Genomic DNA, 20,067 nt, shown 5'->3' on the forward strand with positions numbered 1-20,067 from the left:
CGTCCAATCAAACGGGCTCTCGTGCGCCTGCGCAGTCCGCGCGGCTGAGCCGCCGGAAGGGGTTAGGTCGGAAGGTACGTCCAGGGCTGATGTCCGCAGTCTCCTGTCGCTTTGAATGATCGTAGCGTTGAAGAACCTTTTCTCTTTTCTAAGTTTTTTTTATGTACTTGAGAGGCAGAGAGAGAGCGGTCTTCCATCCGCTGGCCACTCCCCAGATGGACACTGTGCCGGGCCGCAGCCAGGAGCTCCATCCGGGTCTCCCGCGCAGGTGCAGGGCCCGGCCTGCTGCCCCCAGGCCCTCAGCCCAGGGCTGGACCGGTCCCGAGCTGCAGAGACTGAAGCCAGCGCTGCCGCCTGGGGTGCGGGCGCCACAGCGCGGCCCCCCAACGAGGATTTTTTAAAATAATTTTTAGAATTTTGAGGGGGCCGGCGCCGTGGCATAGCGGGTAAAGACGCCTCCTGCAGCGCCGGCATCCCCTTTGGGCGCCGGTTCGAGTCCCAGCCGCTCCACTTCCGGTCCAGCTCCCAGCTATGGCCTGGGAAAGCAGCGGAGGATGGCTCAGGTGCTTGGGCCCCTGCACCTGCGTGGGAGACCCGGATGGGGCTCCTGGCTCGTGCGCATCGGTGAGAAGCTGGGACGCAGACCCCGGCTCTCGGATCTGGGATCCAGGCTCCCAGCGGCGTCTTGGTTACATTGTTACTGCCTCCTCTACTGAAAAGCCCCGGGGAAGACTTTGCCTCCCGCCAGGTGTGGCCCGTGTCTGGGACCCCAGAGACCACTTAGGTCCTGCCTAAGGGAGACTGAGTCCGAAGCAGATGCCCCCAGCCTCGCGGGGCTTCCGTGTTTTGAAAGAATAGGAAGAACTCTCCGAGGGCAGGAACCCGAGCCATTGTGAGCGCTCGTGTTGGGAGCAAGGGAAGGTTGCAGGGAGGCAGGTGCATCTAGCTGGGGTTTTGAGGTTGGAGTAGGAGTTTCGCAGGCGGTGGCCGTGACTTGGGGCTAAGGGTTTGTGGGAAACGATGATGGGAAACCACACAGTGTGGGCTTGACCGTTGTGAGAACCGGAGGGAGGGGGGCTCAGTGAGCCAGCGGAGCCAAGAGCTGAGAGAGGGGCCCTGCTGGGGGAAGCTGCTCGATCCATGGCCGTGTGCAGGCTGCCTCCTCAGGGGGACCTGCAAGAGGCCGGGACACGTTTCTGGGAGCCCCAGAGGGGTAGGGACAGAGGGACCTGGAGGCCCCGAGGACTGGAGACAAAATGTCCTGGCGTCCTGTGTGTTTATGGGAGAAAGTGGCAAGCACAGGGCCGCCCGGTCCAGCAGGAGAGGCCCCCTCCTCTGCCCCTTCTTTAGGTTGCGTTTGCTCCACGCGTGTCCCCGTGTGGGCACGGCCACCGGCCACCCTGGCCAGGGAGGGGACCTGGCCCACGTTGCCCTCCATGGCCGTGACCTTGAACAAGCTGCTCTGTGCCTCGGTTTCCCTGGCCATACATGAAGCTCTCGGGAGTCGTACTAGACACCCCCGTTCGTCCCTAAAGAAGGCCGACGTGGTGCCAGCATCCCATGTAGGCATGGGTTCGGGTCCCGGCTGTGCCACTTCTGATCCAGCTCTCTGCTGTGGCCTGGGAAAGCAGCAGAAGATGGCCCTGGTCCTTGGGCCCCTGCACCTGCGTGGGAGACCCAGAAGAAGCTCCTGGCTCCTGGCTTTGGCCTGGCTCAGCTCTGGCCATCTGTCAAGTGAACCAGTGATTGGAAGATCGATCAGTCTCTCTCTCACTCTGCCTTTCAAATAACTAAATCTTAAGAAACAGGAACACAGAGCGGTGCAGGCTGATATCCAAATGTGTCCAAAATTACATCAACTGTAAATAGACCAAATACTGGAGGTAAAAGGCAGGTGCCCACGATGCCCACGCCCACCTGGGAGCTCCTGGCTCTGGTTCCTGGCCCCGGCCCTGCCTGCGCAGACCCCAGGGGGTGGCAGTGACTCAAGGCAACTGGGTCCCCCCGGCCCCCCAACACACGCGGGAGACCTGAGCGCCCAGCTCTTGGTTTAAGCCCCAGCCACTGTGGGCGTCTGGGGCTGAATCCGTGGATGAAAGCCATCTCTCTGTCTCTCTCTGTCTCTCTGTCTCTCTCTCCCCCTCCCTCCCTCTCTGTCTCTCTCTCCCCCTCCCTCCCTCTCTGTCTCTCTTTCAATAAGTGACCAAGTACAAGCCAAAGGAGAGACCGGCGTGCACAGAGTCCACCCTGGAACAAGACGCTCAGAGATTAGGGGAGGACAGGACGGTGGCCAGTTCCCTCCTGGGGAGACCTGACCCTCGGAGCCTGTGTGAGGCCCAGGGTGCGTTCCACCAGGGTCTGCCTGTTCGTGGCAGGGCACCAAGCACTCGGGCTGTTGGCTGCCGCTTTCCCAGGAACGTTAGCAGGGAGCTGGATCGGAAGTGGAGCAGCCAGGACTCAAACCGGCGCCCCTATGGGATGCGGTCGCTGCAGGTGGCGGCTTTACCAGCCACGCCACAGCGCTGGCCCCTGGCCTAGGGTTTGTGTGATGCCCCTTCCCTGGTGACGGCTCAAGGCCCCCTGCTGGCTCTGGACGGTCTGCCTTCCGCAGCGACTTCCCTGGGTACCCGGGACCTCGTGCCTGGCAGGTGCACAGGCCTCAGGGCTCCGGGAGTGGGGGGAGCTGGGATCCCGCAGCAGGTGTGCGGTGGGCAAGGCAGAGGTGAATCAGCCGGGGCAGGCGTTCTTGGGAAGCATGCGTCCTGGGTTCGAATCCTGGCTCCTCCCCTTCGGATCCAGCCCCCTGCTGATGGGCAGCAGTGAGGGCTCACGTGCTTGAGTCCCTGCCGCCCACGTGGGAGACCCGGATGCAGCTCCGGCCTCTGGGTTTCAGCTTGGGCCAGACTTAGCTGTTGTAAGTACTTGGGGAGTGACCCAGATGGAAGATCCCTCTCTCTCTCTCTCTCTCTCTCTCTCTCTCTCTCTCTCTCTCGTAAGTACTTGGGGAGTGACCCAGATGGAAGATCTCTCTCTCTCTCTCTCTCTCTCTCTCTCTCTCTCTGCCTTTCAAATAATTCAACGAAGCGGCTAGATGTTGTAACCACTGGTTGACCTGGTCTTGCCGTGGGGGTGGTCAGGGAGGGCTCCCTGGAGGAAGCACTCTGGGATCTCTGATCTTACAGAGTGAATCTCGGCGATAGCAAGCTCCAAAGCCAATGACTCATTCATTCATTCACTGCATTCATTCGTTCAATTATTGAATCACTGCTTTGCCTCGCAACCCCGTCACCCATCGGGGAGGCGCTGGGTGCAAAACAGGAAAAAAGAAAAAAAAAAAAACAAAACTCCCCGCCAGGATAGAGCAAAGTGGGGGTTGGGGGTGTGGGAGCGCACCTCTCAGCGAAGGAACGCGCAGATCTTTCTGGAAGGGGGCGGCTGCCCAGGAGGAAGTGAACCTGCGAGGGAGGAGCCAGTGCCCCGGCTTCAAAACAAGACGGAGAAACTCCGTCCGGCCCTGGCCGCGCGCGCCCCCTCGCCCTCTGTCCGAGCGTGCGTGCAGCAGGGACCTCTCTGGGGCCCCTGCGCGCTCAGCTGCCCGCCCACCTAGCCGTTATTAAGCGCCTTCTGCACGCACCAGGGAACCCTCTGGGAAGACAGACCCCCGCGGGGTGGGGGGAACGCGGTGTCCTTGGGCGCATAGCCCCCAAACCCCCCCCCCCGCGCCTCGCAGAGCTGGGGCCTCGGGGTGGTCTCCCCGGACCCAGCCGGCGCTTCCTAACGCCCCTCCCCGCAGCCCCCCGAGAGTACGAGCGTGGCGGGGTAGTTTATCTCCATTCGGTAGACGAAAGCTCAGACCCGAGCCGGGAGCGGCGCCGGGCGGTGCGGCGCGGACCCGCGGTCGAAGTCCAGCCCAGAGGCCCCCCGCCCCCGCCCCGAGCGGCCGGGAGGCGTCGGCCCCTTTAAGAACGCCCCGCGGAGCCAAGCAGGAAGGGGGCGGGGCCCGCGCCCGAGACGGACGTGCGCGCAAGCCAATGCGCGCGGCAGTGGCGGCGGCGGCGGCCAATGAGCACAGCGGGGGTGGGGCCCGGCGCCCGAACCTGGTTCCCGAGGCGCGGCGGCCGCGGCTGGGGGCGGGGAGGGGGGCGCAGGACCCCAGGCGGGGGTCCCGGAGCCGGAGGCACGTGTCCCGGGGCGCCGGCGGGGTCGCGCTGGCCGGGGCCACCGCTCGGGCCTCGGCGGGTTCCGGGGCTCGGCGCGGCGGGGGCCGCGGCCGATGGGCGGGGCGAGGGGCCGCGGGGGAGGCGAGCGCGGGGCGCGGGGGTCGGGGGTACCTTAGGGGGGCTCGGCCTGCTGGGAGCGACGGGGCTGGCGGCCCGAGGGAGCGAGGGAGAGCCCGCGGGGGGCGCTGCCGATCGCTGCGTGCAGGGCCGGGGGTGCTCGCGGGGGTCGGGGGGCTCTGAACTGGTGGCGTCAGACGGGCGTGGGGCGCTGGGGGCGTCCCGGGGGCAGGGAGTGCTGAGGGGTCGGGAGGGCAGCGGCAGGGGGCGCCGGGGCGACCGAGCGGCCGTGGGGGGGGGGGGGGCTGGCCCGTGCTGGGGGCGGGGGGCATTCGTGCGTTCGCAGGGGGTTGTGGGGGGCCCGAGCCCCGGAAGCGGCCGGCAGGTGAAGGTTAGGGAGGCGGTACTGCGGGTTCCTCGGCGCTTGGGGCCCGAGGGAGCCTGGGGGTCGCTAGGGCTAGGGGCTCCCAGCAGGCCTGGGCAGGGAAAAAACTAGGAACAAGCCAGGGCCGGGCCTGGCGGGGTGGGGTGGGGTGGGGGGTCTCTCCCTCGGAGGCTGCTTGGTGGGGGGCCCAAGGGGGCCTGATGGAAGTGGGTTAGGGCCAGGGTCCCCGAAATAGGAGTTGGGGGTCAGGACTAGCTGAGGGTGCGGAAGGAGAAGGCTGGGGCGGGGGTGTGGGTGGTGGGTGCCCATGTCTGTCGGAGGAGCCGGCTCCCCTTGGAGAAGGGGCAGGTGGAGGTGGGCAGGCCCTGGCTGGAATCCATTCCCCACATAGCCTGGGAGCCCTAAAGATGGCTTCCCTGAGGCCTGGGGGTGCTCCGCCCCCACCAGCACCCGCCCTTGGCAAGCAGTCCCGGAAAGCCCCCAGGGTCTATGCGATTGCTCTGTGTGACCTTGGACCCCTAGCTTTGCCCCACTGGGTCTTTTTTCTAACCTGCAGAATGGGTGGGGGGGTTGTATGTGGAGAGGCATGGTTCCTACTTGCTGAGATGGTTATAAAAATTAAATAATCATTAGCTCGAATAATAGCTAACACTCTCAGCCTCATGCCTGGCGCGTGAGGCGCGGGTTGTTTTGAATTCCCTTCCGGGAGCTGGGGTTGTTGTACCCACTGTACGGATGAGAGGACTGAGGCCCGGGAGTTCCCGAGTCCCCCTGCGAGTGGTCAGCCCTGGGTGTGTGTGTGGGGGGTGGGACAGAGGAGACTCCGGGGGGGCTTACCTCCCGCCCGTCTGTGCCCCCGTCCCCAGGGCCAGTTCCCGTGCCCCCAGCGCCATGGCATCCTGCGCCGAGCCCTCGGAGCCCAGGGCCCCACCACCAGCTGGGGTCCCGCCGCTGGAGGACTTTGAGGTGCTGGATGGGGTGGAGGAGGCCGAAGCAGAGGAGGAGGAGGAGGAGGACGAAGACCTGAGCGAGCTGCCGCCGCTTGAGGACATGGCACAGCCCCCGCCGGACGAGGCCGAGGAGCAGCCGGGGGCCCTGGCCCGGGAGTTCCTGGCTGCCATGGAGCCGGAGCCCGCCCCGGCCCCGGCCCCCGAGGAGTGGCTGGACATCTTGGGTAAGGAGCGGCGGGGTCTCGGGCTGACCTTGGTGACAGCAACGTTACAATTGCTGAAGTCCACTCCTGGCTCTCGCTCTCGCGCTCGCTCTCTCTCTCACACATAGAGCTGCCAAGAGGCCCAGGGAGGCTGAGTCACCTGCCCGGAGCCGCACAGCGGCTGGGCGCCCGCAGCTCCCTGCCCCCACTGCATCTCTGCCCAGCCCCCGGGTGACACCAAGGTCGGGTGGTGCAGTTGAGCCGGGGGGGGGGGGGGCTGCTCCACGCGGTCTTTGTGAACCGTTCTGAAGGCTTAGAGGAGGCAGGGACCAGGTGAGCCCGCCCCCCCCCATCCCGGGCTCTCATCAGTATTCCGAGGAAGGCGTGGGTGTCTCCCTACCAAGCAGTGCGGTGCCCACGCAGGTGTGGGCCGACACCGACACCCCAGCCATGGCACCAAGGAGCAGAAATGTCACCGCCCACACCGCCACGCGCCCAAATCCCCGCTACCTCTAAAAATAACCCCAGGGAGTACTGAGGCTGGGTCTGGCCTGCGCGCCTTTGTTTTTTTTAAAGATTATTTATTTGAATGAGACAGAGAGGCCATCCGTCCACTGGTTTACTCTCCAATGCCAGCAGCAGGCGGGGGGCTGAGCCGGTCTCCTGCAGCCGGGAGCCAGGAGCTCCATCCCGGGGCTCCCACGTGGCTTGAGCCATCACTGTCGCCTCCCAGGGTGCACACGCGCAGGGGGCTGGCTCTGGACGCAGGGCTGCTGGGGCTGGAACCAGGCGCTCCGATACGGGGGTGCGGGCACAGCATACCGCTGGCCCTGTGTCTGTTACCACCCCATCGCCATTTCACAGATGGGGCGACTGAGGCTCCGAGGTGCTTGCCCGAGGTCACACAGCGCCCCCTGGCTGAGCTCCTGGCCCCCCCCCCGAGCTTGGCACTGTTGGTTTACTTTGTGCAGGCCGCTCCCCGAGGTCAGCACCTGGTGCCCTAAAACCTCCAGATGTGAGGGTTCCCACTCTGGACGTGGGGCATGTAGGAAGTTGGGGAACATCACAGCAATCTAGAAGGTTCTGGGATGTGGGTGGAAACCTCGGTGTCCCTAACCTGTAGGCTGGGGTCCACTCAGGCTTGTGAAGTATCCCGGAGCGCTGGAACATTCCAGAACATAGGGAAGTGTGCGGGTGTGCGCGGCCACAGGCTCTGTCGGGCGGCCTCGCTGGGGCTTCGTGGACACTCGGGAGGGCCCCGTGGGTCCCGGCCCAGGCGGCTCGCCGTCCACCTGCCTCTATGGCCTGCCCTGTCTAAGTGTGTGCGTGGGGCGACCATGGGCGCTGAGCCACGTGGCCGTTCCCGCCGTGGCGTGGGGGTGGCTGCTCCCTTTGAGGGGGGACCAGGGACTGCCTTTGCCAAGCCCTCCGGCTCTGTTTGTGTTTATTTATTTTTTTTAAGATTTTATTTATTTGAGAGGTAGAGTTACAGACAGTGAGAGAGAGGCAGAGAGAGAGAGGTCTTCCATCTGCTGGTTCACTCCCCAGATGGCCACCATGGCCGGAGCTGGGCCCATCCGAAGCCAGGAGCCAGGGGCTCCGTCGGGGTCTCCCATGCGGGTGCAGAGGCTGAAGCAATGGGACTGACACCTGCTCTTTCCTGGGCGCCGTAGCTGGAGGCTGGGTCAGAAGCCGAGCAGCGGTGTCGCGGGTGGTGGCTTCACCCGCTGTGTCACCCCCCTGCCAGCTGTCACCGCCCATCTCCCGTGCCGTCCTCTCCTGAGATGGGCCCGTGGGGGTCCCTGTCCCACGGAGCGCAGGCTCCGGGTGACGCCGTGTGTCCTCCGTCCGCCGCCAGGGAACGGGCTGCTGAGGAAGAAGACCCTGGTCCCGGGGCCGCCCGGCTCGAGCCGGCCCTCCAAGGGCCAGGTGGTCACGGTGCAGCTGCAGACGTCGCTGGAGAACGGCACGCGCGTGCAGGAGGAGCCCGAGCTGGTGTTCACCCTGGGCGACTGCGACGTGATCCAGGTGGGCGGGGCGGGCAGAGGGCGTGGTGTGGGCGGGCGGAGGGTGGGGCGTGGGCGGGGCAGACTGGTACAGGGGGCCAGGTGGGGTGAAGGGCGGTGCTGAGGGCACAGGGCGTGGTGTGGGCGGGGCACAGGGCATGGCATGGCGGAGCTGGGGGGGGCAGAGGGCCGGGTGGGGCAGGGTATAGGCGGAGCTGGAGCACAGGGCGTGGTGTGGGCGGAGCTCGGGGCAGAGGGCGTGGTGTGGGCTGGCGGAGGGTGGGGCGTGGGCGGGGCAGAGGGCGTGGCATGGCGGAGCTGGGGGGCGCAGAGGGCCGGATGGGGTGGGGGAGGGCAGGGTATGGGGGCGGAGCGGAGGGTGGGGCTGGGCGCAGGCTGAGTTCAGGGCAGAGGCGTGGTGTGGGTGGGGCAGATGGCCAGGTGGGGTGGAGGGCAGGGCATGGGCGGAGCTCGGTGCAGAGGGCGTGGTGTGGGCAAGTGGAGAGTGGGGGGACATGGGGTGGAGCTCGGGACAGAGGGCGTGGTGTGGGCGGAGGGTGGGGCAGGGTGTGGGCAGAGTTTGGGCATGGGTGGATGAAGGGTGGGGTGGGGCATTGGCGGAGCTCTGGGACAGAGGGCGTGGTGTGGGCGGGCAGAGGGTGGTGCAGAGCACTGGGTAGGGTGGAGGGGGTGGGCTGTGGGCGGAGCTTGGGGCAGAGGGCGTGGCATGGGTGGGTGGAGGGGGGGGCCTGGGGCAGCCTGACTCTCACTGGCTCCCCCCACCCAGGCCCTGGACCTCAGCGTCCCGCTCATGGACGTGGGTGAGACGGCCATGGTCACTGCTGACTCCAAGTACTGCTACGGCCCGCAGGGCAGGTGAGCGCCCAAAGGCCCCGGGCGGAGGGGAGGGAGGCTGGCGCCCGCCGCTTACCTTATTATTTACTTTTCTTTTAAAATTGATTTATTTATTTGCAAAGCTGAGTGACAGAGAGAGGAGGAGAGACAGACATCTAGCTGCTGGTTCATTCCCCTAAGTGTTCCCAGTAGCCTCAAAGCCAGGAGCCAGGAGCTCCATCCAGGTTTCCCACGTGGGTGGCGGGGACCCAGGCAGCTGGGCCGTCACCTGCTGCCTCCCAGGGTGCGCATGCGCAGGGAGCTGGAGCCAGGACTGGAACCCAGGGTCTCTAATAGGAGACACAGGCGTCGCAGCCAGCAGCCTGTCCGCCCATTTTACGGAAGAGCAAGCTGAGGTCTAGAGAGGGCACTCACTGCACAAGTTACGCAGCAGGGGCCGGCAGATGGGACTTCCGGGCTGTTACCGAGGACGGGGCGGATGAGGACCTCACCTTGGTCCAGGCTGGGGCTGGGGCTCCCCGGGTCTGAGTGCCACCCCTGCCTGTTCCGGCCAGGGCTGGGGCTCCCCGGGTCTGAGTGCCACCCCTGCCTGGTCCGGCCAGGGCTGGGGCTCCCCAGGTCTGAGTGCCACCCCTGCCTGGTCCGGCCGGGGCTGGGGCTCCCCGGGTCTGAGTGCCACCCCTGCCTGGTCCGGCCGGGGCTGGGGCTCCCTGGGTCTGAGTGTCACCCCCGCCTGCTCCTACTTCCCCAGCAGGAGCCCGTACATCCCTCCGCACGCGGCCCTGTGCCTGGAGGTGACGCTGAAGACGGCAGTGGACGGGCCGGACCTGGAGATGCTCACGGGGCAGGAGCGCGTGGCCCTGGCCAACCGGAAGCGGGAGTGTGGCAACGCCCACTACCAGCGGGCGGACTTCGTGCTGGCCGCCAACTCGTACGACCTGGCCATCAAGGCCATCACCTCCAGCGCCAAAGGTGACCACAGGACGGATCCCGCCAGCCCCCCCACCCCGGGGCCAGGGCAAGACCAAATGAGTCCCCAGGTCCCCTCACGTTGGCCCACCTGTGTTAGAATATTCCGGAGTGTGGCCAGAGCCACAGCTGTGTCACTGACTCAAGGCTGGGAGCCGTGCTGTGGGGCCACGGGGTGGGCTGGGCAGTCCAGGGCCTGGGCCGTGGGGTGGGTTGGGGGGCCGGGGCCATGGGGTGCGCTGGGCGGTCCTCTGGGCTGGGGGCGCGGCCGCGGGGTGTGCTGGGTGGTCCGGGGCCAGGAGGTCCGGGGCTGGGGTGGGGGTGGGAGGGTGGGGTGGGCTGGGAGGGCCAGTGCTGGATCTGTGGGGTGGTCCGGGGCGGGGCGCAGGGTGGCCAGGGGCGTGTAGTGAGCTAGGAGGTCCAGGGCTGGGGGCGGGGGGGGTGGGGCTTGGGGTGGGCCGGGCGGTCCGGGGCGGGGGGCATGGGGTGGGCTAGGGGGCCACGGGGTGCGCTGGGCAGTCCTCTGGGCTGGGGGCGCGGCCGCAGGGTGCGCTGGGTGGGCCGGGGCCAGGAGGTCTAGGGCTGGGGTGGGGGTGGGAGGGTGGGATGGGCTGGGCGGGCCAGGGCTGGATCTGTGGGGTCCAGGGCGGGGCCGGGCCCGGGGGCGGGGCGCAGGGTGGCCAGGGGCGCGTGGTGAGCTGGGAGGTCCAGGGCTGGGGGCAGGGGTGTGGGGCTTGGGGTGGGCTGGGCGGTCCGGGTCCAGGGGGCGGGGCGCGTGGTGAGCTGGGAGGTCCAGGGCTGGGGGCAGGGGTGTGGGGCTTGGGGTGGGCTGGGCGGTCCGGGTCCGGGGGCGGGGCGCGTGGTGAGCTGGGAGGTCCAGGGCTGGGGTGGGCCCGGCGGCCCGGGGCCGGGCCGTGGTGGGCCGGGGCGGGGCCGGGCGCAGCCTGGCCGCCTCGCTGAGCGCCACTGCCCGCAGTGGACATGACCTTCGAGGAGGAGGAGCAGCTGCTGCAGCTGAAAGTCAAGTGTCTGAACAACCTGGCGGCCTCGCAGCTGAAGCTGGACCACTACCGCGCGGCGCTGCGCTCCTGCAGCCTGGTGCTGGAGCACCAGCCCGACAACATCAAGGCGCTCTTCCGCAAGGGCAAGGTGGGCGGGGCCGGGAGAGGGGTGGGCCCAGGGCAAGGTGGGCGGGGCCTGGGTAAGGTGGGCAGGGCCTGGGGGAAGTGGGTGGGGCATCAGGGCAAAGTGGGCAGGGCGGCTCATCCAGGCTCTCTCCAGCCATGTGCGTGGCCTGAGATGTCCGTGCCCAGGGACCCTCGCGCGCTCTGCGGTGGCCTCCTGGAGCGGCCCTCCCCGCCAGCCCCAGCCCTGGCCCCGTGTTTGTGTTCCTGGTGTCCCCACTTGCCAGGCAGCGCCCAGAGGTGACCTGCCGTTGTCTCTGCCCAGCTGAGGGCCCGGGCAGCAGCCTGTCCTGCCGCTTGCTTAGTCTCCGGCCTTGCCCCCGGGCCGGGCGCGCACTGGCGCCCACGTCTTTATCTGAAGGTGCAAACAGCCGGCGCCCATCTGCTGGTTCGCTCCCCGGATGCCCGCCTGGGCCGGGCCAGCAGGCTCCCCCTCCCCCCGGTGTCAGGGGTCCACGTACTCGGGCCATCGCGGCTGCCTCCCAGGTTCTTCAGCAGGAAGCTGGGCGGGAAGCCGAGGAGCCAGGCCTGCATCTCGGGCCCCTGAGCTCAGACGTGGGTGTCCCTGGCGGCCTCGCCCACTGCCTCCACAGACTCGGTTTTCTCGTGCACTTGGTGGGAGCGGCGGGGGAGGGGGCACGGGTAGAGGGGCGGAGGGGCCGCTCCGGGCGAGGCTGCGTGTTCCCGTGCCTGCCGGGGTCTCGGGCGTGGGGCCCCCGGGCAGCGTCCTCCCACCATGCTGGACTTGGTTTGCTTTGGTCCTTGCCTCTGTCGGTCGGCGCCGGGACCCTAGGGAGAAGGTGGGGTTTTTGGCGCCTCTCAGAGTGGTAAACCGGGGAGACTGAGGCAGAGACACGGCCTGGCCCGGTCAGGAGCCGCCCCTGCTGGCGTTGGTCAGAGGCGTGTCGTGTGCAGGCTGCAGAGACGTGGGGGAGGGAGGCCACGGTCTCCGTTTTTTCTGCTTTTAGAGATTTATTTATTTATTTGAAAGTCAGAATTAGAGGGAAAGAGGTCCTCCATCCGCCGGTTCACTCCCCAAGTGGCCGGAGCTGGGCTGAGCGAAGCCGGGAGCTGCCTCCGGGTCTCCCCCGCAGGTGCAGGTGCAGGTGCCCAGGGCCTTGAGCGGTCACCGCTGTGTCCGTGGGTCCAGCGCTGTCCCCTCCTCCCCCGCAGGTGCTGGCTCAGCAAGGGGAGTACAGCGAGGCCATCCCCATCCTGCGGGCGGCACTCAAGCTGGAGCCCTCCAACAAGGTGAGCGCTGGCCCCTGTGGCTCCCGCAGGTGCTCGCGTGGGGGCCCCGCCCAGGCCGCGGGGGTGGGGCGGAGGCAGGGCAGAGCCGAGGGCACCACCCCCCAACCCACCCCCAATCCGCCGCCTCGCGCTGTGGCTCCCGCTCACGCCTGCCTCGCCCCCCAGACGATCCACGCGGAGCTCTCGAAGCTGGTGAAGAAACACGCGGCCCAGCGGAGCACGGAGACCGCGCTGTACCGCAAAATGCTGGGCAACCCCAGCCGGCTGCCGGCCAAGTGTCCCGGCAAGGGCGCCTGGGTGAGCCGGGGCCGCGGGGCGTGGGGGTGCAGGAACTGGGCACGGGGGGTTTCTCTTCGTCCACGAACAGCTGTGTCCTCGGCGATGGGCAGTGCTGCTGGGGACACAGAGCAGCCCTGGTCCTGTGTGGCCACGGCTGGTGCCAGAGATGGAACTCAAGTCTCTGGGCTCTGTGTGGGGGGATGGAGGCTCTTCCCAGGGAGGTTGGGGCTTTGTTGCGTAAGTAGGAGTTTGCCGGGAGGCCCGTGCAGCGCCCTCCAGCCGTCTGTCCCCTCCTCGTCCACAGTCTATCCCATGGAAGTGGCTGTTTGGGGCGACAGCCGTTGCCCTGGGGGGCGTGGCTCTCTCTGTGGTCATCGCCGCCAGGAACTGAGCCTCCCCGCGCATCGAGGACCCCAGCCTGCGCTCCCTCGCTCCCCCAGGCTTCCCGTCCACGGCCCTCCTCAGCCTCGTGCTCTCCTCTGGGCTGGGGGCAGCAAGGATTCGGGGGTCGCACGGCCCGGCGAGCGGGAGAGACTGAGGCCCCGCTGGGGGGAAGTGAGGTCAGCGGGCCCCTTGTCCAGCCCGGAGGGAGGGGCCCTCATCCCTCCAGACCCAGCCCCACCCCTGCCCCCAGGCCCTGGCCTCAGTCTCTCTTCTCCACAGGCCTGGGGGCACCCTCCCCCCCAACACACCCCTCCCCGCCTGCTGCCCTCTGCCCCGCCCCGCACCAGTGAAATAAAACCCCACCCCCGCCCCGCACTCGCCTGCCTCCTGTGTCTTCTACCTCTGCTGGGATGTGGCTGGGGGTGCAGCTCCCAGGATGGAGCCAAGCCGGGATCTCTCAGGACATGACGGGCCCATTTCACAGGGTGGGGAACTGAGGCCTGGAGCTGGTGCCAGCAGGGCAGGAGCTGGCTGGGCGCCCTGGAAGCTCCCGCCCGCCCCCACCCCCGCGTTGAGCCCTGGCACCTGTTTCCCGACCCGAGACTGGGGCCTCCGAGTGCCCCTGGCTGGAGGCCATGGCGTGGACTCCATGGGATCACGGCTTTAGTGGGCGTGCTGCCGGCACAGGGTCCCCAGGGAGAGCTGTGGGTGCCTGTGTCTGGGGGCTGGAGGCGTCTGTAGGCAGCCTATGTGCCATGGTACCGCCTGTGCAAAGGCCCTGGGGCCCGGTCAGACAAGGCCAGTTTAGGGTAGATGCGGTGGGACAGGGGTCGGGGGCAGCAGCTGGGGTCGACTCCAGGAGCCCCCACTGCCTGATCCGGCTGGGCTCCCCCCACCCCCTGTGCCTCAGGGGGCTTCTCCCACCCAGGCCGGGCTCCCTGCTCCTGCCTCCTCCCCCCAGACACAGCAGGGTGGGCAGAGCCGGCGTCGGGGCCTCCATCTGCCCAGCACTGAAGGTCCTTACCCACGCTGCCCCGTCCTGAGTGTCTCGCCTGCGCCGGCTCCTGGTCAGCCCACGAGGGGACAACACCTGCCACAGCCATGCAGCAGGAAGCGGCCACTCCCGGCCCGGGCTCTCGGGCTGCTCCACCCCAAGGCTGGGTCCCCCCATGGGTGCAGGGGACCCAGGCACATGGGCCATCTTCTACTGCTTTCCCAGGCATATCAGCAGGGAGCTGGGTCGGAAATGGAGCAGCCGGGACTCGAACCGTTGCCAGTGTGGCTTAACCCGCGGCGCCCTGGTGTCGGCTGCTCTCTGAACTTCTGGCCTGCCCGGCAGCACTGGAGCAATGCTTGGACCTTGAGGTCATGGCCTGACTGCCAGGGCGGCAGAGCCCGGGAATGTTGGGGCACAGTGCGGCGGCATCAGCTGGTCCTTCCAGCTTGCCTGGTCTCGTTGGGGCGGGGCGGGGAGCCAGGCACTGCCTCTCAGGGTGCATGGTAGCAGGATGCTGGACCAGCAAGGGCTCCCATACCCGACAGAGCTGTGCCACACGGCACTGTAACCAGCTGAAGCGCTCCGAGGCCAAGCCGAGAGGTTCGTCTCGGCAGGACCTTGTCGGCTTCCACAGCCCCCAACACAGGAGCCACCCAAAGGCCTCACTAACACAGGGTGGGACGAAGCGGGCCAGGCCCATAGGAGGGGACATCACTGAGCCGGGAAGAGGAACAGACATGGGCTGTGGGCGTTGGTGCACCCTACAAACAGCAGCTGGATGCCACGCGGGACTCCGGGCTAGGAAATTTCCAGAACAGGCCAATCCTGGGGCCAGGGAGGGAACGGGGAGTGGCTGCTGATGGGGCGGGGTCTCGGGGGAGGTCTGTTTTTGGGGATGCAGATATTCCGGATCCTGATAGAGGTGATGACCGCGCAAGGCCAAGGGAATGCCACTAAGCTGTGCATGTTAAATGGATCGATTTTGCGTGCAAAATTAAGCTTAGGAGAACGTTTGGAAAAACGGAGCCAGCCTCGGGGGGCCTCTAGGGGTGCGCGATCTTCTCCCGGCAGAATCCTACTCTTACCGCAGAGTTTACAGATTCCCCCTCGAAGTACCGACCGGGAAATCCCGTCCGCCCACCTGCGAAGGAAGCCCCATCGGCCCAACCCAGCGTCCAACGCGCGCCTCGTTTACATAGCCACGCCCACCAAGCCGGACTGCCGCGGGCTCCATCCCCACCACGTGTTTCACGCCGGCCCCGCCCCCTCCACGCCCTCGCTGCGGCTCCCAGCAGAAGCCAAAGACGGAAGGCAGAGGAGCGCTCATAAATAATGCATCACGTCAGCGGCCGGGGGCGGGGCTTAGGCGCGCCGGGCTGAGTCAGGGTCATGAATAATACCTGCGGGGGCGGGGCCCGGATGGGTGCGCGTGTCGAGGCGGAGTTCCTGTACGGAAGTGGCCGCCTCTAGGGCCCCACCCCCACCCGCGAGAGGCGGGGCCACCTGCGGGCGGCTTGTTATGAATATGCAGGAGTCGGGGGCGGAGCGCGTGGGGGCGTGACCACCGCAGCTCATGAATAATGCAGCGCGTCGGCCGGGCGCGCGGCGCCGGCGGTTGGCCCCGCGGGTCCAGGAGGGGCGTGGCCAGCCGCTTCTCATGAATAATGCAGCGCGTCAGCGGGCGGTGGGGCGGGGCGTGGCCGGCGCGGCGGCGCTGGAGCCGGGCGGGCGGGGGCTGGGGAGCGATGGTCGCAAGATGGCGGCGCTGAAGGAGGCTCGGAGCTACGGGCTGTCGTGCGGGCGGGTGAGCGACGGCAGCAGGGTGTCCGTGTTCCACGTGAAGCTCACCGACAGTGCCCTGAAGGCCTTCGAGAGCTACCGCGCCAGCCAGGTGAGTGGCGCGGCCGTCGGGGACGCCGGGCTGCGGGCCGGCCTCACGCGCCGGCAGCGGAGGCGCCCGGGCCGGGGGGGCGCGGGGTCGGCGGGGGGCTGCTCGCGGGGTCGCTGGGCCGCCGGGAGGGCCCGGCCCGCGGTGGGGGGCTTGCGTTCCCGCCCGGCACCGGGAGGCGGCGGCGGCGGCGGCGGCCAGACCCCTCCTGGGGCGGCACGGACCCCTGCTCCGGGGCCGGGGGCGTCCGCCGCCTTTCCCGGCCCGCCCGGCACCTGCCCGGAGCGGGGTCGCGCACCTGGTGGTGGAGGTGGGGCGGGCAGCGCTGTCGGTGCCCGGCGGTGGGGGTGGGGTCTCCGTGTCTGCGCCCCTGGGAAGGGCAGTGGTGGGGAGGGGGCCGTGCCTGCCCCTTGCCGCCCAGGAGGAGGTCGGCGGGGCGCTGCTGGCCGGGCACCTGTCCCGGCCAGGCGGGCGGCTGGGCGAGGCTGTCTGGGGAGAGGGGCGCTTGGGTAGGAACTGACAGCTCGTCCCAGCTTCCTGCCCGGCCTGGCTCACCGGTCCCCTTTGGAGACGGGAAAAGGCTTTATTTGGGGAGGGGGAGAGGGCCGAGAGCTCTGATGCTTTCGTAACGAGGCTGCCGGTAGCAGGTGGGCCCCGGGGGAAGCGGGGCTGCCGCACCCGGCCGCTGCGGCTGGAAGTTTCCAGGGGCTGGTGGGCTCCGGCTGGCGCACCCGGAGGCCCTTCCGTCCCCCACCGGGCCAGGGCCAGGGCCAGGGGGCTGTCTGTGCGCCGTGTTGCACCTGCTTTCAGGTCTGAGTTTGGGGCCCCTCTGGGGCGGGGGTGGCACGGCCCCCTCCGGCCACCCGGGGACGGAAGTGGTCAGTGCCCAGTGTTGGGGGGTTCGGCTTGGAAAGCAGGTTGTCGCCTCCCCTGGGAAGGTGGGGGGTTGCGCGTGCTAAGGTGGCCGGGTCGGGGGGCTGGAGCCCGTCCCGGGGAGGCGGGGCTCCCTGGCGTGTGTGTTTGTGTATCCTGGGGCTGGGGGGGGAAGGGGCGGGCCGCGGCGGGGGAGGGAGGAGGGGGACTAACCAGGAAGGAGCGAGGCCGGCTTCCTGCGCGGGGCTCCGTCAGCACCGGAGCCACGCTGGGAATCTCTTCCGTGTGCATCCTGGTGCCCACCCCCCTCCGCGGCGTCTTCCCACTTCTTGGGGGGGGGTTCCCTGCTGTCCCCCGTCTCCGCGCTCCCTCTCGTAGAAGGGGGGGCTGTCATGTTTTTTTGGACCAGCAGATTGTCACCTTGTCACAGGCGCCCCTGCAGGTGGGAGGAGGAGGCGCCCGGCCCCCTGGAGGGGCTCCAGCGCCGGGGTGCGGGGATGCGCCCTGCCCCGGTGCTGCCCTCTCCTGCTCCCATCGCCCTGGCCGCCGCCTCGTGCCCTCGCACTGCTATTTTTAATGTAGGGTGTGGGTTACATCCCTGACTAAACCGGACCTTCCCTGGGGAGGACGGCTTGCCCCGGCCCCCTGGCTGCCCGTGAGCTCCCCCCGGGTGAGGCGTTGGGGGCCAGCTGCTGGACGAGGCTATCGCCCCTGGGTAGCCGGCGGGCCGTACGCAGAGGGGCGGTGGGTGTGATGGGTTCTCCCCGCGCCGTCCGCCGGGAGCCTCGATGCCAGGGGTTTTGTTGTGAGGGGTGGGACGGTCGCTGAGGCTCCGGGAGGCCTTCCCGCTCCAGAGGGGCCTCCAGTCTGTGGTTCCCCCCCCCCCCGCACCGTGGGGACCCGGCGGCCGGCCAGGTCAAGGTGCGGCACCGCGTGCAGTGCTGGCTGTCTGAGTGGGACCCCCCGAGTGGGCTCCGCGGGGGACCCCCTAAGTGGGCTCCTCGGCGGCTCCCAGGGGTCTCTGCTTTCGCTCTGACAGGCGGCTTCTGGGGGAGAAGGGGCGGCCTGGGCTGCTTCAGCTTTGGGGGGCTGCGAGGGCCCAGCTGGCTGACGGGAAAACTGAGGGCCCGGGCAGAGGTCCGGAGGCCTGGGGGGGTTGGAGCATGGGCCTTGGGCTAGGGCCGACCCCCTCCCGGCCCTGGGCCCTTCCCTTCGGAACTGGGTGGGGGAGGGCCCCGGTTCCTGAGCCCCTCTGCTCCGCAGCCCCCTCTCAGCCCCCGCCCCCGTGTCCACAGCACCCTAGCTTGCCTCTGGGCCCCCGCAGGCCCGGGCAGGGCTGCTCCCCGCCCGCGGTTTGTGTAGGGCCGGGGTGCTGCCTGACGTGGTGCGCCTGGTCAGTTTGGGCTGGGCACCCGCGGCGCTCCTAGAGGCGGGACGCACGAGCAAGGAGCCGGCGGGGCCGTGCAGTGACGGGGGTCGGGGAGGTGACATGGAGCCGAGGGGCCCAGGCACGCACAGGCTCGGGGACCCAGGGCGGGGGAACGGTGGGGCGTGCAGGGGTGCGAGGGAGCCGTGGCCCCCGTTCGGGCTGACGCAGGCACCTCAGAGGGCGCTTCTTTGGGTCCCTGAGGCTGCCTGTCTCGGAGCTGGACGGCTGCAGGCCCTCCTGCGGCCCCTCCACTCCAGTGCCTGAGCAGGATATTGGGTGTTTTAGGAGGGGCCTTGAGCCACAGGGACGCGGCCGCGGGACTGCTCCCGCCGGCAGCCTTGTCCAAGCGGGGAGCGGGGAGGAGCCCCAACGTCCGTGGCACACGCCCCTCCCGCTGCCCGTGTCACTTGGTTCAGCGCCCGCCTTGCCACGGGAGCGCTGCCCACGGCTCAGGTGAGAGGACGGGCGGTGGCCAGGAGGCCGAGTCACCGCAGGGCCTCCCAGCTGGGAGTGGCTGAGAGCCTGCTGGGGGTCAGGGTTCCAGCCGGCCCAGGCTTGGGGTCCCAGCTGCTGATCTTGGCAGGGTGGACGGGGGGGGGGTGCAGGGGTGGAGCCTCTTCCTGGGCCGCGTGACCCCGACTTCGTGATGGTGTCCCAAAACCCACCCCTCTGTTGACTCATCGGCGGGGCCAGAGTTCATCACCCTGGCAGCCATTCTGACATCACACCCGGATGGGTTGTGACATCGCCAGGGAGACCTCGAGGGAAGGCCAGCTGACTTGAAAAACAGGCGAGCGCTGGCCCGGGCGGCCGGCTGTGGCCCTCTGCTGTCCCTGTGTGCGGGGCCTCCCCTCCCCCACGTCGCCCTCTGACTTCAGCAGTTGGGATTCCTCCGGGGTCTGAGTCGCAGGGCGGGAAGCAGGGCCTGGGGATGCAGGGCCTGTGGGCCCGCGCCCTCCGACCCACACGCCGAGTGACAGGCCTCCATGACAAACCAGCCACCGGCCGGGAGGGCCGCAGGGACCCGCACGGAGCGGCTGCGTGCGTGGAGTTGGAGGCTAATTATACCCTCCTGGATAGGGTCCCGCCCTGGCCAAGCAGGACGCGGCTCCCGGCTGAGTCACCCGGGTCCCCTGGGGTGCAGCTGATGTTTGTGGGAGTCGCGGAACTCGGGGCAGTTCCCCTCTGAAGTTCCCTGTGTGGTCGGCGCAAAGGCCCTGTGGCGTGCCAAGGGGACGGCCCCTTCCCCAGTCGCACCTCGCCTGGCCACCCACACGGTGGGGGGTTTTGCGCGTTGCTTCTGGGTGGCTCGTGTGCAGCATGGGCCCTCGGCGGGCGGCGTCTCCAGTCTCCGGTGTGTGCCGGGCCCGTGCCTGAGCCTGGGGACGAGCGCCTGTGTGCCCACAGTTCCCTGGTCGGAGCTGGCATGGGCCCGAGGCTGCACTTGCTTGGCATTGGGTTCCATTGAGACCTTGGAGGCCCAGAGGAATGTGGTCTGGTCTGTGGTGCTGGCTGGGGAGTGGTCAGGGAGGCTGGAGGAGGCCATGGACAGAGGCTGCAGGAGCCTGAGCTGGGGCGGTGCTGGGTGCTGGCCCCAGGGTGGGCCCCGTGGAGGTCACTTGTGCCTGGGCCTCTTATTTTTTTTTTTGATGGATTTATTTACTTGAAAGGCCATTACAGGGGAGGGGAGTACATCTTCTGTCCGCTGGTTCACTCCCCAGATGGCTTGTAGCAGCCTGGGCTGGGCCAAGCCAAAGCCAGGAGCCAGGAGCTCCATCCAGTCTCCCACGTGGGTGCAGGGGCCCAAGCACCTGGGCCATCTTCCGCTGCTTCCTTGGGCGTGTTGGCAGAGAGCTGGATCGGAAGGGGAGCAGCCAGGACTGGAACCAGCATTCGCATGGGATGCTGGGGACACGGGCGGCGGCTGCACTCGCCGTGCCGCGCCCCGGGAACGGGGTGTTTCTGACCCCCCTTTTCTCTGTGTCACGGACACGTCCCCAGGCCTCGCTTCCGGCGCCGGGCGGTGCGGCACAGCAGGTTGGGCCGCCGTCTGGGACGACAGCTTCCTATTGCTTCCTGTCCAGCTCCCTGCTAAGGCACCTGGGAAGCGGGTGATGGCGCAGTGCTGGGGCCCCCA

The 20,067-nt window shown here is 68.2% G+C and overlaps 2 protein-coding genes across 4 annotated transcripts in view; both read left to right on the forward strand.

Annotated features, from left to right (window-relative positions):
• Positions 1-52: 52 nt before the first annotated feature.
• FKBP8 (FKBP prolyl isomerase 8) lies at positions 53-13,113 on the forward strand. Of its 3 annotated transcripts, none has more exons than XM_062178964.1 (9): positions 53-74; positions 5,529-5,836; positions 7,674-7,843; positions 8,609-8,697; positions 9,428-9,648; positions 10,622-10,794; positions 12,003-12,080; positions 12,246-12,377; positions 12,664-13,113. In XM_062178964.1, the coding sequence occupies exons 2-9, from the start codon at positions 5,554-5,556 to the stop codon at positions 12,748-12,750; spliced, it is 1,233 nt and encodes a 410-aa protein (XP_062034948.1). In that variant the 5' UTR covers positions 53-74; positions 5,529-5,553; the 3' UTR covers positions 12,751-13,113. The 3 variants fall into 3 exon arrangements, with proteins under 3 accessions (XP_062034948.1, XP_062034947.1, XP_062034949.1); XM_062178963.1 differs by lacking the exon at positions 53-74 and adding an exon at positions 4,089-4,177; XM_062178965.1 differs by lacking the exon at positions 53-74 and adding an exon at positions 4,089-4,177 and having other exon boundaries at positions 9,431-9,648.
• Positions 13,114-15,488: 2,375 nt separating this feature from the next.
• The window catches only part of ELL (elongation factor for RNA polymerase II), a 40,754-nt gene continuing 36,175 nt past the window's right edge, over positions 15,489-20,067 (forward strand). Inside the window, exon 1 of the mRNA XM_062178858.1 lies at positions 15,489-15,631. Within this exon, the coding sequence (XP_062034842.1) occupies positions 15,497-15,631 (135 nt within the window). The 5' untranslated portion in view covers positions 15,489-15,496. The remainder of the gene's footprint in view (positions 15,632-20,067) is intronic.

The sequence above is a fragment of the Lepus europaeus genome, chromosome 20 (assembly GCF_033115175.1).
Source record: "Lepus europaeus isolate LE1 chromosome 20, mLepTim1.pri, whole genome shotgun sequence".
Classification (NCBI taxonomy): Eukaryota; Metazoa; Chordata; class Mammalia; order Lagomorpha; family Leporidae; genus Lepus; species Lepus europaeus.

Excerpts from the sequence above, each read along its gene's own strand:
- FKBP8 (XM_062178964.1), top strand. The coding sequence starts at position 5,554 with ATGGCATCCTGCGCCGAGCCCTCGGAGCCCAGGGCCCCACCACCAGCT. Across the intron at positions 7,844-8,608 it reads GCGACTGCGACGTGATCCAG|GCCCTGGACCTCAGCGTCCC; the intron begins GTGGGCGGGGCG and ends CCCCCCACCCAG. Across the intron at positions 12,378-12,663 it reads GTCCCGGCAAGGGCGCCTGG|TCTATCCCATGGAAGTGGCT; the intron begins GTGAGCCGGGGC and ends CCTCGTCCACAG.